A 16332-nucleotide genomic window follows, 5' to 3' on the forward strand; every position below is an offset into this window, starting at 1 on the left:
CTTTTCAGGCAAACACAACAATCACATTTTCTTCATTATTTTCCCAACTTTTGTGTCCCAGTTGATAATACTATATATATTATTATTATTATTATTAATAAATGAAATTATTTTTAGCCTCGCCCCTGCACATCGTGAGATGGGGTTTTGCAACCGCTTCTGTCTGTCTGTCTGGGCCGTAACGTTTTTACAATTTGAGTTTTGTCATCAAAGTTTCAACATAGCTTTATTATGAGAATACGGAGAAGGCAAATTTATAATTTGGACCAAAGGTCAATGTCACATTAAATCGTCAATTTTCATCCAATTACCCTGAAATTTTCAGAATATGCATATTGAGTCACTGAATTGGTTCACCAATCAAAAGCTGGAAGCCGATTTTTTTTTTTGAGGCCAAGGTTGCATAAATAATCCATTTTCAACCGATTGAGCTGAAATTTGAGCCGTGATTGAATGCTTAATGCTTAATGTTTTTATATACTATACTCGTATAAAGCCCGTCAAAAATGACGGGTTGGAACAGTTTTTGACGGTACAAAGGTTTTTGATGCCAAAGTCTGAAGTCTGGGCCAAGTGTCAGGGGTGCTTATATCATCTTTATTCATTACACATCATACAGACGTAAATTAACTCGTTTTACTCTGCGCGCATTGCACATCATGTGCAGCAAATTTCACCTCCCTGTGCCTTGTATTTATTGTGATTTAAAAAAATACCACTTCTGTATACCGATCTTGAGGCTCAGTTTGCAAGCTACCGGCTACGATTCCAATGTAAGAGGCATAATTACTCTTATTTTTAGTCTTTTGAATCCTTGGGGTCTTTTGTGTCCTCTGCGTTGTGTGGGTCCTCGGGGTTGTTTGGGTCTGTTGTATCCTCAGGGTATTTTGGATCTTCAGGGTTTTTTGTGTCTTTGTGGTATTTTTAGGTATTTGTGGTCCATTGGGTCTTCAGTCTTTTTGGTATTTTGGATCTTTTGGGTCTTCGGGGTATTTTGGGTCCTTGGGTCTTTTCAGTCTTTTGGGTCTTTTGAGTTTTTGGGGTCTTTTGGGTCTTGAGGGTATTTTGGGTGTTTGGGTCCATTGGGTCTTCAGGGTATTTTGGTATTTGGGGTATTTTGTATCTTCAGAGTCCATGGGGGTCTTCTGGGTCATTGGGGGTCTTCTGAGTACTTGGGGTCTTTTGGGACCTCTTTGTCATTTGGGTCCTTGGGGTTGTTTGGGTCTTTTGGATCCTTGGGGTCTTTTGGATCCTCAGGGTCTTTTTGGTCTTTGGGGTCCATTGGGTCTTCTGGTTCTTTTCATTATTTGGGGTCTTTTGGGTCTTCGGGGTATTTTGGGTCTTCAGAGTCCTTGGGGTCTTCTGAGTCCTTGGGGTCTTCTGGGTCTTCATGGTATTTTGTGTCTTTAATAGTGTACAGGATATTTTGGGTCTTCGGGCATTTTGGGTGTTTGGGCTCCATTGGCTCTTCGGGCTCTTCTGGGTCCTTGGAGTCTTTTAGGTCTTTTAACCGGTGGACACACAGTCGTGTTCAAAGATTGCCCATTAAACAACTCCCCCACTCAAATTCCTCCTAAAGCACTACTCAAAGCCTTTAAAACCTACCATTATGAAGGGACACACACGCGCGCACACACACACACACTCTGTGTTTTATATGGTAGATTAAATTTGGTTGTATATGGAATTTTTAATTTTATTAGAAAATGCTTAATGTTTCATAGATTTTGTTACTCTAGTATGGATTAAATCCATCTTTGTTATTAAATTCGACCTGCGGTTTATTCTAACCCTCCCACCTCCAATCCTGGCTTTTGGTTCAGTCCACTATTTGGATTTCCATATCTTATGTGGAAATGTCGATGTGATTATCGTTTTTTTAAATAAAATGCTTAATGTTTCATAGATTTTGTTATTCTGGTATGGATTAAATCCAACAATGTTATTTTTTTTAAATACTTGCTACAGTTGATTTTGGGGGTGGGGTATCACTTCCAGCTAATGGTTCTGTCCATTTACCCCCCTTTCCCTAAACCCTGGGGAGTGGGTGAGTGGCAACTGACCTACGGTGAGAGAGTAGTTGAAGAGTTGAACCCATGTACGCATAAACCAGGTTGACTATGCGTTTCTGGGGCCTATAAAGTAAAAATAAGTGGCAGGCTGGTGCTCCAGCTCAAATGTGGCAACAGTACTCCATGAGGGGATGTCTAGTTGGCTTGTACAGGTACAAAACAGCCTCAGCTCTAACAAATACCTCTGTGCTTGACAAAGACAACCAACTCGTTTGGAAGCACTCTTAGCAATACCAGAAATGTACTTATCCCAACGGAGGTTAGAAGACATGTCCAGACCAAGAAGCCGAAGCTCCGATGATTCTGTAAATGTTGAAGATCCCATATGCACAGAAGGAAAGACCTGTTTCTAAAAGGAGATATGGACAACAGTTTAGTTTTTTGTGCATTTAAGGTTACCAGCCAGTCATGCCCCCACTTCAACACATTCTCCAAATCATTGTCCAGAGAAACTCCGACCTCAATACGAGTGGTGTTGAGTGAATCAGCAGATGTACAGTAAAGTGAGGAATCATCAGCATTCATGGCTAGCTGAGACACAACATTATCAGGAAGATCATTGATAGAAACAAGGAACAATGTGGGGCCAAGGACAGAGCCCCGTGGAACACCAGAATTGATGGAGCAAGGAGGAGAAGATTGACCCTCAAGTACCACCTTCATCTTGGGATTCGTAAGGAAAGCCGAAATGATTGAATGCATCACTCCAGATACACCATGTGACTGAAGCTTGTGGAGCAGACCCCTGTGCGACACTTTATTCAAGGCCTCTGACATATCCAAAGCAACTAATCGAGCTTCACCCTTGAGGTCCAATGCCCTGTTGATATGATCCGTAATTAAAGATAGCAGATCACCATTAGAGCGAGAATGGCGAAAACCCTACTGGCAGTCAGTGAGAAGTTGAAATAGTTGTGGAGAAGATGTTTTCGTTAAAAAGAGGGATTCGGAAAGGGTGCAATGGAGATATGATGATGAGGAGCATGTCTTAAGATTGGGGCATGGTCCCAATGCCTCATGGTGAGTTTGGTCTGGATCTGTTTGGCGGTTTCTAAGAAGATTTTTGAATGAAATACCAATATGTGAGGGCAAAATCCCCCTTTTTCTGTCTTTATAGTGGGTGCATCCAGATGGGGAGCACATCCTCATGAGAGGTTCCTGCCCTGATGCATTGTACCAAATTTGGTCCATATCAGTCGCGTAGTTTTTACTATATAAAGACAATAAATCTGCCAAATAAATTGCTACATAAGGACAAGTTCATGTAAATTGAGTCTAAGTCACCGGATTGAGTCCCTCAATTGTCCATTTCATATTTTTTACATGATGGTGAGGCAAGTCAATACTAGTTTGTACCTTACAGGTTGACCACACTCTTTGAACTTGACATGTTGGCCAACGCATTCAGCTCCGTCGCGAGTGGTTTAAAGGTGTAAGTGTGCATGGCCTCTGGGTTTGTACATTCAAGAAGCCTGTTTTTGCTTTGTCGGCCATGGTATGTTGTTCCTCATGGAATAATCCTTAAACGTAATATATAGTATGATTCATTGTATTATCCCTCGTGGTACTCTACTGGGTTAATAGAAATATGGGAAATGATGTTGTAGGACTCGGAACTAATTCATATCCATCAATCCAACTGTAGACTTTATTAGGACCGAGGAGGTTTATTAGGGAGGTTTTGGCATTGAGAAGTTCAAGGAAAGTTTTGGCTTCGAGAGGTCCTCCATTCTGCTTTCCAGGTCCATGCCGGGATGGGGAAGAGGGTTTGGGGAGGGCAAAAAAGGAAGAGGTTTGGGAAGGGTGTTGCAAAAAACCTCTTGGGTTTGCTAATTGTAGTTGTGAGGATTTTTCTCTGGCGTTAATCTGGGGTACCGGAGGTGGTGAAAAGGCACGTGTTTTCACTGTATTGCGGTCATTGTGTTTGTACCATTCTCAAGCATGAGGAAATGTCGACTCGCAAGCGAAGTATTAATGCTTTTCTGAAACTTGGTGAAGACTTTAAGGTAGAGCATGTGTGGCCTGTCAAAATGAAAATGAATTGCAAATAGAGAGGAGAGCAAATGCATCCAATAGCAGCTAAGGACTGTCAATGCAAGGACTGGTTGGCAACTTGCAACTTGACCAATGCAATGGAACATTATTGAACTTGCCCATTCGGTAATGTCGTACCTGGCCTGGTATCGGAAGTCGGTTCGTATTCTGGCCAGGTGGCCCGAGTGGCGGTGGACTGTGGGGATTGTGAGAACAGCTGGTTATCTCAGTGGGCAAACCTTCACAAAGCTTTTGTTCACTGTCTCCTTCTCTTTTACTGACTGAATTTTCTTCGCAGGTGTCTCTGCACCTGAAAATCTCCTAACGACCTTGCTATTTAAGTGAACATTCATCCTCCGAAAGTTTAGTACTTATTTAAAGTACAATGCTCAATTATCATGTGAAGTGCTTCCAACACTTGATCAACCTTGATCTTTTCTACCCCCGCTAATTTCACCCCAAATCCACTTTTTGAGGTGCCGACTTCTTTCCTGGAAGTCCTTGGTGTCCTTGCGTTTTATACCTGTCCTGCCTCCCCCCAGGCCCTCTCCCTCCCACACATCTCCCGATGTCCCTGCTCTCAAATGTTGTGTTTGTGTGCTTCCTCCCCTTCTCTCCCCATCTTGTCGACTGCTCCCCTTTTTATATACTTTGTTTGCTTGTTTGTTTGATTTGTTTGTTTGATAAATGTTAGCTCTTTCACGAGCCTCGACTCTGTATACAAAAAAAAAAAAAAAATTGCCTTTGATATGAACCATTTAATCTGAAACAATTGAGGTTTTATTTTCCAACTCCCTGACCCTGTTTCCTTCATTCCTTACTCTTATCCTTCTCTTAGTTCTCCAAAGATGTGCTGGCAGACTCGTATGTGGCATACATTGATAATTTTCTCAATGCCAAGGAAGCTGTACGGTTGGCACGAGAAGCAAAGCCTGCATTCAACAAGTTTTTGGAGGTAAGGTTCCTGCATTGGTACTCTGTACTTACACACGTATTTGTCTCAGTCTTTTACATCTTCACTTCCTCCTGACTCCACCTGCCTCAGTAACCTTGTTTCAAACCTTACTTATTCCCTAATTGTCTTCCCTCTCAACCTATCCTCCTCACCAGCCCTTTAATTTTGGGAAATGCTCTTGAGATGTTTTTGGACAATGCAGCAGGTGCTCATTCCAGGTGCAGGGAGTACACACGTTGTATTGGAATGAACGTTGGCCCAGGTTTACATAGTGGGAAGGGAATGGGAATAAAGGCTGTACTGTTTCTCTGGCAGCACTGCATGCGGGAGAACAAGGAGAAACAGGCCTTGGCTGACCTCATGATCAAACCTGTGCAAAGGATCCCACGCTATGAGCTCCTGATCAAGGTACGCTTTCCCTAAAACAGACCTTTTCTGGATTTTCTTTGAAAATAGACAGGGATGGATTCCACGCTGTTCCTGGGAAACCATACTTCCTCCTCTTTCATATGAAACAGATGGCTGTGAGTAGCATCATTGGCTGAGGGCACGGCTGTGCCACGAATGCAAGGCCCTCTACGTTAGGGTAGGAATTTGGAATTTGTTCAGGGTGCCGACAAGAGCTAACCTACTCTTCATGAAGGACACCAACTCCACCAACTAATCCTGGCAGACAGGACCCTTAGTTTAACATCCATCCGACGGATGGCACACACATTGATGAATCGCTCTGCCTGTGAAACCCCCTGATGGCAGTTTCTACCTGGGTCAGGATTCAAACCCAGGCTAGACCGCTTAAAACCAGTGTGCATACCTCTTCTCCTTCTTTTTTGTATACAAGATCAAGGCTCGTGGAAGAGCTAACATTAATCACAAAAAAACAAACGGACACATAAAAAACATATAATATAGGGAGCGGGAGACAAGATGGGGAGAGAGAGGGAAGCACACAAGTACAACAGTGGAGAACAGGGACATCGGGAGATCTGTGGGAGGGAGAGGGCTTGGGGGGAAGGGGCATGGGAAGGGGGGAGGTGGCAGAGGTATAAAACACATGCACACTGCTAGGACTTCCAGGAAAGAAGTCGGAATTTCAAAAAAGTGGATCTGGGGTGAATTAATGGGGGAAGATAAGAGATGGTGGTGAACAGCTGTTTTAAAGACCTGGAAGGAGGAGTGGGATTGAAGAGAGTGAGGGAGTTTGTTCCAGAGGCGGGAGAAAAGAGGAATGAAGGAGTGAAGGTGAGCAGAGGGTCTTGATTTTGGCCGTTTCACCAGAAAAATAAGCCATTATATCATCCCTCTTAGCCATCATATCATCCCGTTTGTGCAAATAAAGTGCACAATAACTATACAATAACATGCAAAAAGTGCGTGGTTAACCAAATTAACTCCCCCCCCCCCCCCACCCCCCACTGCCTTTTGTTTGCCGCAACCCGTCCTGAAGACCGGGGACCCACTCGGTACAGAGCGCGATATTTCGATTTTCGTGTCAGTTCATCGTATTGGGCGTTCGACTAAAATCTGCTGCGTTGATCTACAATGATCGACATCGATTGAATTCTGCTGCGGTGATCTACTACAATCTACTAGAAACACTCGCTCTTTAAGGAAGCATCAAGGGAAGGGAGTGTTTTTTTTCTCCCGGACAAGTTGTACAACTTCCGTGAGTTTGATTTATCATTCAGCAAAACATCCAGTTTTCAAGTTATTTCCAGTGGTTTATTCTCTGAAGGTTTTCATACAGAGATTCTTCTATCTTTCTTCTTCTTCTTCTATATATTAATACTCCAATGAAGTGCATGGTTATTTCAAAATTCAAATTACCTTATGGGGGGGGGGGGGGGAGGTTAATCTTGCTTCATCTTACTCGAATCTCCAAGTCATTTGTTTCAATAAAAGAAAAGTGGATAAATAAATCAGGATTGAAAGTGAAATGTGAAGAATTCCCTGAGACTTCCACTGCACACTGAAACAACAATTCTTTCAAATGGACACACAAACCTGCACAACCACATATGCTCACATGACCATTAACCTTGCAGTCGAGGTTTCAGAGGCCTTTGATGGTGTCCCCCCTCCCCCACCCCCTTCTCCCAGGGGGTGAGCAAGTTTGAGGAATGCTCAACCTTGCCTCTATCTAATAACATGCTGGGAGTCCGACGGACGCATTTGGACATTCCTAGACTTGGAGATAATTAGAATGGCTAAGAAATCCTGTGATTACTCTTACGGTTTTCTGAGCACTTTAAACATACAGCCATCATCGAGCTGCAGGAGACCCATGTGAGTCTTTTTTGTTGTTGTTCTGTTGTAAATATAGTCAAGTGTAAATCTACCAGCCACAGTCACGGGGAAGTGTCACTTGTGTTTCACAGCCAATCAAGGACCCCCAATAACAACATGTGGATCTGTCCACAGGAATTACTAGTAAATTTAATTTACTAGTGGGGGGTGGGGGGACAGGGGGGTTATGGGTTAGTATGGGAACAGTGAAGTCAAATTTGTTATTATTGCTATATACTCAAGAATTTTGGATTTGAGATCAAAAGATCAATATAAAGCAAGAGTACAGAAGGGCAGCTTTTATATCTTGGTATTTTGATGCTTTTATGTTTTACCATTGGAGAACAATAGCACTTTTTATGTTCAGTTTCCCCCCTCCCCCCACCCCCCCCACCCCCTCCCCATTTTAGGGAAGCATTTAGCAATAATACCAAATTTGACTTCAATGTTCCAATACTTAATTATGGAGGGCACTGGATATCTATAGTATGAAGCAGTAGTGTCTGTCCGTCCATTCGTCCCTGAACTACTCCCCCAGTTTTGGGGCTGGCCCTGCCAAATCACAGAACCTTTTGGGGTCCCAGCAGGTGTCCGAAGGTGTGTGGGAGGTTTCATCAATTCCTCAATACAATTATGATTTTAAGTTTCCACCTGGACGACGCCGTTTTATACAGTCACGTGAAAAAGTAAGTACACCCCATGTACAGTTTTGACTTTTTCAACATATTTCAACATACACCTATTAGATCTTCATTTCAACAATATTGAGAGATAAAGGTGATATAATATAACAAATATCATGAAACATTTACATTTTGTAGTCCATTGTACAATTTAAATAAACGTAAAGCAAATTTCGCATGTGGAAAAAGTAAGTACACCCTTGGCTCTAATAGGTGGTATTGCCCCCTTTGGCAGAAACAACCTCAAGTAGGCGTTTCTTATAACTGTCTACCAGTCTCTGGCATCGACTGGGAGAAATTATTGCCCACTCTTCCATGCAGAATTCTTTCAGCTGTGCGATGTTTGAGGGGTTTCTTGCATGCACAGCTTGTTTCAAATCCCCCCACAACATCTCGATGGGATTTAGATCCGGGCTTTGACTTGGCCATTCCAGAACCCTCCATTTATTTCTTTTCAGCCATTCCTTGGTGGATTTACTGGTATGTTTAGATTGTTTAGGGTCATTGTCATGTGTGCAAGGTCCACCTTCGGTTGAGCTTCAACTTTCCGACAGATGGCCTCACATTATCCTCAAGCACCCTCTGGTACAATGAAGAATTCATTGTGGATTCTATGGTGGTGAGCTGCCCAGGCCCTGATGCAGTAAAGCTGCCCCAATCCATAATATTTCCACCACCATGCTTTACAGTTGGTATCAGGTTCTTGTGGTCAAATGCTGTCTTTGGTTTTCGCCAAACATGTCTTCTGGTACTGTGGCCAAATAGCTTCACCTTTGACTCATCTGTCCAGAGCACATTGTTCCAGAAGTGCTGGTCTATGCCAAGGTGTTCATTGGCAAACTTTAGTCTTGCCCTGATGTTCTTTCTGGACAGCAAAGGTTTCCTCCTGGCACACCTCCCATGTAGATCAAATTTGTGCAGCCTCTTTCTAATGGTAGACTCGTGCACTTTGACATCAACAGTGGCAAGAGCTACCTGTAGGTCCTGTGATGACATTCTGGGGTTCTTAGAGACATCTTTCAGCATCTTGCGGTCTGCTCACAGGCTGAACTTGTTGGGGTGGCCTGGCCTGAACAAGTTGGCAGTTGTTTGGAATCTTCTCCACTTGTGGATGATCTTCCGGACAGTCGAATGATTGATTTCAAATTGTTTGGAGATCTTTTTTAACCCCTTCCCAGACTCGTAGGCATCTATGACCTTCTTTCTGAAGGCCTCAGATAGCTCTTTTGATCTAGGCATGGTGACGCGCACACTTCAACAACAAAGAGCAAACCAAACGAAATGTCTGAGGTTTAAATAAGACAGGTTCCTCCAAGATCCTCTCTAACGATGTTCTAATCATTTGCACCTGAGCTCGTGCACCTGATTCTAATTTTAGGTATTTGAAGTAGTGATAAATGTAGGGGTGTACTTACTTTTTCCACATGCGAAATTTGCATTTATGTTTATTTAAATTATACAATGGACTACAAAATGTAAATGTTTCATGATATTTGTTATATTATATCACCTTTATCTGTCAATATTGTTGAAATGAAGATCAAATAGCTGTATGTTGAAATATGTTGAAAAAGTCAAAACTTTACATGGGGTGTACTTACTTTTTCACGTGACTGTATACCCTAAGGTGAGTTGAGGTTTTATAAACTTCTCAATAGTTATGCGGAGCCTGGTGTTGGCTTAGCGGTTAGGGTGCTGGCTTGGGATCCTAGGATCCTGAGTTCGAATCCCGGTCGATCGCTAAATTAACACCAGGGGGGTTGACTCAGCCTGTCATCCTTCCGAGGTCGGCAAATTGAGTACCAGCTTGCTGGGATGAATGATCCCAGTGTGTACCCCGGTTTAGAATAGGTACACCGTATCCCTGCGCATCATGAGAGGCGACTAAGTGTTGGCGTCAGGAAGGGCATCCGACCATAAAAACATTGCCTCAAACAGGGAACCATGATTGTCATGGGGCCCGCAAGGCTAACCCCCGCTCTAACGGGGAAAATGGCCTCAAAACGATCATTCATTCATTCATTCAATAATGATTTTGAGTTTCTATCTGTGTAAGGTGTTACGTATCCGCCCATGTTCGCCAGGAGATTTGTTTGTATTGGTTATCTGTTAGAACGGCATTTATCTTTGTTTACCTCACGAGTGTTTGTAACATTGTATTTTGTTATATAAATGGTTCGGTATTAATTTGTGATTGGGATTATGCTGTTTAGAATTAAAATATAGAGAAAAAAACCACCTTTAGAGGCCATTTTTCCCCGCAAGCGGGGGTTGGCCTTTTTCGGGGACCGTGGTTGCTGTTGTTTTTCGGTCCCCTTTTTGAAGCAATGTTTTACGGCCGGATGCCCTTCCTGACGCCAACCCTTTTTGCCGCCTTTAACGACAAACAGGGAATTACCAGTGAACTGGTACTCAATTAGCCGACCTCGGAAGGATGACAGGCTGAGCCAACCCCCCTGGCGTTAATTCAGCGATCGACCGAGATTCGAACCCAGGATCCGAGGATCCTAAGCCGGCACCCTAGCCGCTAGCCCAACACCAGGGTTATAATTAAAATATAGAGAGATTGAGTTAAAAGGAGAATGATGAAATTATGTGAGGTTTTCCACCCGTGACATTCACGGATTTGACATTTGCAATTTCGCCATTGACTGCGTATAGAAACAACGAACCGGCTGTCTGTCTATACCTGACATTCGATTGAACGTGTCCCAGGAATGTGGAATTTATTGGTTTATGGTTTGGCATTTACATTTTCTTGAGCAAGTCATTCTGCTGTCCATGCCTCACCAGCTGTCCATGCCTCACGTTTCACCAAAGGTGTCACAGGAATGTGTAATGTATTGATTCATGGCTTGGCAATTGCCATTTCCGCATTGTCTGTTTGCTTTCTGCTCCCACCAATGCGGAGCGTAACATGGGTGCCTCGCTAGTATATGTATATATTGGCTAATGATGCACCACTAACTCTGATTGGTGAGGCCAGATTGCATTTGGAACCCACAAGTGTCATCTGCCATCATGGATTGGTGTTTTACCCACCAATCACAACCAGGAAGGATCATCGTTTTTATTAAGCAGTCGGTAGATGTACTAATGGAATTATTGAAGTGCTCCGAACTTGATGACGTCATGACTGCAAACCCAGAAGGGCATCTAGCAGTTCAATAATGCACATTCAAATAAACTGTATACATACATGCACACTTACAGTGTGTGTGTGTGTGTGTGTGTGTGTGTGTGTGTGTGTGTGTGTGTGTGTGTGTGTGTGTGTGTGTGTGTGTGTGTGTGTGTGTGTATGTGTGTATGTGTGTATGTATATATATATATATGTATATATGTATATATGTATGTATGTATGTATGTATGTGTGTATGTATATATATATATATGTATATATGTATATATGTATGTATGTATGTATGTATGTATGTATGTATGTATGTATATATATATATATATATATACACACACACACACACACACACACACACACACACACACACACACACACACACACATACATACATATATACATATCTTGAGAAAATGAAGTGGGAAGGGTAAGAAGAGTATGTGGGCACAAAGAAGACTGAGGGATAGGGGTAAGGCGAGCGAATAGAAGGGAAAGGAGCGTGAAGGGGTGGGGGGTTTATACATCCTTGTTGTGTGTTGTGTTCGAGAGGAGTGGGGGGAGGGATAAATAAAATGTTCCTTCATTGACAAAGTTTATTTTTCTTTTGAAAATCGATTTATTTCAATCATCAAAGTGTATGTTTCACTTGGACAAAAGTATGATTTTTGTTCGGAAAAGGTTGTCATAAATACTTGGCCTATATTTCATTTTGTCCTTTTATCAACCACATAGATAGTCAATCAAGCACTCAGTAGCTTTGTTCAGTTTTTCTGCCTTCACCTATACCCATTTGAGTGTCGGGATGTTTTCACACAAAAGCAAAGCAGTCTCAAGTTAGTCAAGTGCCTCAAGCCACAATGGTGCATTGGTAACATTGGACTTTAGCTCACAGTTGGTAGGCTAATTGGTCTCGTGACACCATGCACAAGTTCCTTTCTGAGTTTCCCTGGAGTAGCACTCCTGTGATGTGATGCTTGAGCATGCGGCCTGCAGGACTTGCTGAAACACACGCCGGAAGAACACCCTGACTGGGCGAGCCTTTCGCTGGCCCAACGCGACGTGCGCCTCCTCGCCGAGCGCATCAACCAAGGACGGAGGGATGCCGAGGAGGCCGAGCGTGCAGTACGCGTGCTGCAGGAGGTGGAGGCCCACATCGAGGGAGTGTCAGAGGTAAGGTTCCTCCAAGCTTAGCTGAGCTCTTCCTTTTTTGTACACCGCTCCTTTCCTATGCCATCTCCAGGCATTGCAAATCGTCATTGCCGGGCACCAAAGGGGGCTCGGCAGTGACGCACGCTGAAAGAGAGTACTCAGTTTTCACTCTGGTTTCTTGTTTTCTTTCTTGGTTGTCCGGACGATATCTCAGCCATCCTTTGAGCTAGGAAGCTGAAATTTCGGCACAGTAGTGAGCAAGTCCTTTGTCAAATACGGTATTTTTTGTTTTTTGAATAATCAATTAATTGAGGAGTTATTTAATTATTAGCGTTTAATTAAGTACTTATTTAATTAATTAAATTTCATTTCTCTTCTGACCATTATTAACTCAGGCACCTTTTGAGTTAGGAAGCTGATATTTGGACATGCCAATGACCAGGTGATTTGGCTGCAAAGGATATTTTTGATTTATTAATTAATCAATTAATCGATTAATTATTTAATTATTCGATTAATGACCAAAAAAATTTTTTTTTTTAAGTTACAGATTCTGATGAAATAGTGGTAGTTTATGTGTTCTCTGACCAAATTGATTACTAATTTAATTTTTTTATGATTATTATTTATTTATTTTCATTATTAATCATTTATTTATTTTCTTTCTCATTTGGCCAATATCTCAGGCACCTTTTGAGCTGGGAAGCTAATATTTGGACATGAGTGACCAAGTGATGTGGCTATCAAGGATATTTTTGATTTATTGATTAATCATTTCATCTATTAATTATTTATTGATTAATCGATTAATTATTTATTGAGTAATCAATTAATTATTTAATTTTTTATAAATGACTTATTTAATTAAATTTCTAAAAGATACATCTTCGGATGAAGCACTAGTGGTTTAGTTATGCGATTAGCCAATTGATTATGAAAATATTTTGTGATAATCTTTTATTGATTTTAATTATACAATTAATCAATCAATTAGTGTACACCTCTCCCTCCCAATGCAGCCTCAATGAGCTGCACTGCGGTATTGCCGGGCGCCGGAGGCGCCCCGGCAATGCCGCGCTGCAGCATATTTAATTATTTGGCATGGGGCGGTGTACTTTGAATGTATGTGTACTTGTTTCTTCTTTTTTTTTTCTTTCTCCATGCATATCATGATGGTATCACCACATATGGTCACTTATTTCAATTTCACATGGTACTCACGTGTTGCAGCACTCGCAAACGTTTTCGGTGGAGATGGAAAATCCATAATTGCGATGGCATATCTACAGCTTTGCCATTTTCCTTTATTCTACTCAGAACATGTCTCATCCCAACCCTAAGATGTTCAAAGAAGCGTTGCGCACGCTTTGATGTCGATTCGGTGCGCCCAAATTATTGTCGTCACTTTGAGCAATTTCTTCACCAAGTTGTCTTGGCAAAGCATTATATCATTGGAGATGCTCGACACAATCCCACGGTGTTTGCAATGCTCGAGGTGGGCATCTTTGGAAAAAGCCTCCTGGGTAATAAAGAAATGATCTGCAATTCTCAGCAGATGAATTGATGCATTGAAGCTATAACGTCGGATTTTATTCAAAATTAGACAGGAACGTAACTTTTCCAAACTTTAGGAACAACCTTGCTTGGTGTTGCAACTGATAGGCTTCTCTTTAGTGAACTTGGCATCGGTTAGTGTCTTTCGTTGTTTTGGCTGCCGAAGCATCTCACTGCCGCTTGTCTCCGAGAAGTCTCCGCCACATGGCAGAGGCAGACACAAAAATATCCGACCAGACCGTAAATGGGCAAAGCAGAGGGGAAACCATTAAATTTGGAGAGGTCACTGGAGACTACATCATAAAATACCTGAGAGGGAAATTAAAGGATGGTGTTTGACAGCTGGCAAATCGCCCAGTCTTAGTATCCATAGATTTCCAGGCCCTTCACCACGGTGTGCCGGTTTGTATGGGGGAAAACTCACTGAATCTGATACGTGAACATCAATCATTCTTGTTTTGTGACGGTTTGTGAAATAGCTGAAGGAGGAATTATGTGAGCCAAATATGATCATCAGCAACAGTCGGTCTCTTCTTATTCATTTTATTCTTTTTTTTCACTCCTTTGACCACTTCCAGAACTCGAGCATCCATTCACTTAAGAAACATGTATAGCTCAGTAGCGCTCGTCCTTGTTTCTTCTGGCCTGCGCTCTTCTTGTTTGTGACAATGCTGTGCCTTAATTAGCTCTTTTGGATTTGTTTATTTACTTTTACAACCTGCTCTTCGATCCTTTATTTTTCTTTTCTATTTTTCCATTTTCTTTTTATTTTATTTCACAAACTAAATGATTGTGCCATCTGGGGCCTTCCTATGCGGAAGCTATAGCTCCATCCTGCATGGATAACCACAGCGGCTGTGCCGATAATGAATCTTTTGTGCCTGACTGTTGTTGTTGCCAGAAGGCTCCAAGAGAAAGAGCTTTCCCACATACCCCACCTGATGATTGGTGAGACTTGTGGATGTGCCATGATGATAGTTAGAGTAGAACTTCGTTTTCAATAAATGTCTCAGGCTGCTATCTCAGAGGTAATACACTTTCCGATGAGCTGTCAAGTCTTGGTTTTATTCATGAACCGACTATTAACAAAAACCCTGGTGTCTTGCAGGAAGAGCATTACCTCAATGGTTGTGCTGTCTATTCAATGTGACTGTAAACAGGGTATGCCACTTGCTAGCATCCACTCCTGGACGTCAAAGATCCCATCGTGCTAATGGCCAGCTTTTATCACAGGCACCCTGAATATATTACAAATTCTTGCCCAACCTTCAAGGCCATTACATTGTCCTGCAAAAGTATTCACCCCCTACCGATAATGCCACATTTAGATTAGATGAATTATGTAGAAACAATTTTTCCAAATGAACTCTTTTATTCATAACTGAAGAGTGAAGATCTAAGATATCATAACTGAAGATATCAAACTAAGCATGGTTGGAGTTGAAGAAAGGCACATGTCAGCAATACCTGCAAAAAACATGCACAAATCCAAATTCATCCACTCAGGCCAGTATCTAGTGGAAACACTTTTTGCCGCAATGACTGTGAGAGTGTTTTGGGGTAGGTCTCTACCAGCTTTGCAAGGTGGCATGGTGAAATCTTTGCCCATTCTTCATGTGAAAATTGCTCTAGTTCTGCCAAGTTTGATGGGGATCGTCGATGGACTGTGATCTTCAAGTTTTACCATAAATGTTTCACAATTCAAGTCAGGACTTTGATTGGTCACTCAAAATCCATTTTCTTTCTTATTCAGCCACTCAAGTGTGCCTTTATTTTTGTGCTTCGGATCATTGTCCTGCTGAAATGGGAATCTCCTACCCAGTTTCAGATTCATGGCTGACTCAAGCAGGTTTTCATCAAGGATTCTCCTGTACTTTGCACCATCCATTGCCCTTGTAGCCTGCCAATTTTTCCAGTCCCCGCTGACTAAAAGCAGCCCCATAACATGATGTTGCCACCACCATTCTTGACAGTAAGGATGGTGATGACTGGGTGATGTGCAGTGATGGGCTTGCGCCAGAAGTAACGCTTTGCATTTAGACCAAAACGTTCAGTTTTTGTCTCGTCTGGCCACAAAACCTTTCTCTACATGCCTGTCGTATCATTCAGATGCTTTTTTGCAAATTCCATATGAACTTTTTGATGTGTCTTTTTCAGTAATGGATTCGTTCTTGCCACCTGTCTTTAGAGGCCAGCATTGTGAAGAAAAAAAACCACCTTTAGCGGCAATTTTTCCCCGCAAGCGGGGGTTGGCCTTTTTCGGGGACCGTGGTTGTTGTTGTTTTTTTGGTCCCCTTTTTGAAGCAATGTTTTACGGCCGGATGCCCTTCCTGCCGCCAACCCTTTTTGTCGCCTTTTTACGACAAACAGGGAATTACCAGTGAACTGGTACTCAATTTGCCGACCTCGGAAGGATGACAGGCTGAGTCAACCCCCCTGGCGTTAATTCAGCGATCGACCGGG

General features: G+C 42.3%; 1 protein-coding gene across 3 annotated transcripts in view; it reads left to right on the top strand.

Annotated features, from left to right (window-relative positions):
• ARHGEF17 (Rho guanine nucleotide exchange factor 17) overlaps positions 1-16332 on the top strand; it is a 143667-nt gene that overhangs the window by 99252 nt on the left and 28083 nt on the right. For all 3 annotated transcript variants that reach the window (XM_068132298.2, XM_068132299.2, XM_078766164.1), the window contains exons 4-6: positions 4945-5061; positions 5377-5469; positions 12160-12336. In XM_068132298.2, the coding sequence (XP_067988399.2) occupies positions 4945-5061; positions 5377-5469; positions 12160-12336 (387 nt within the window). The remainder of the gene's footprint in view (positions 1-4944; positions 5062-5376; positions 5470-12159; positions 12337-16332) is intronic.

Source organism: Myxine glutinosa, chromosome 12, assembly GCF_964187855.1.
Source record: "Myxine glutinosa chromosome 12, kmMyxGlut1.1, whole genome shotgun sequence".
Lineage (NCBI taxonomy): Eukaryota > Metazoa > Chordata > Myxini > Myxiniformes > Myxinidae > Myxine > Myxine glutinosa.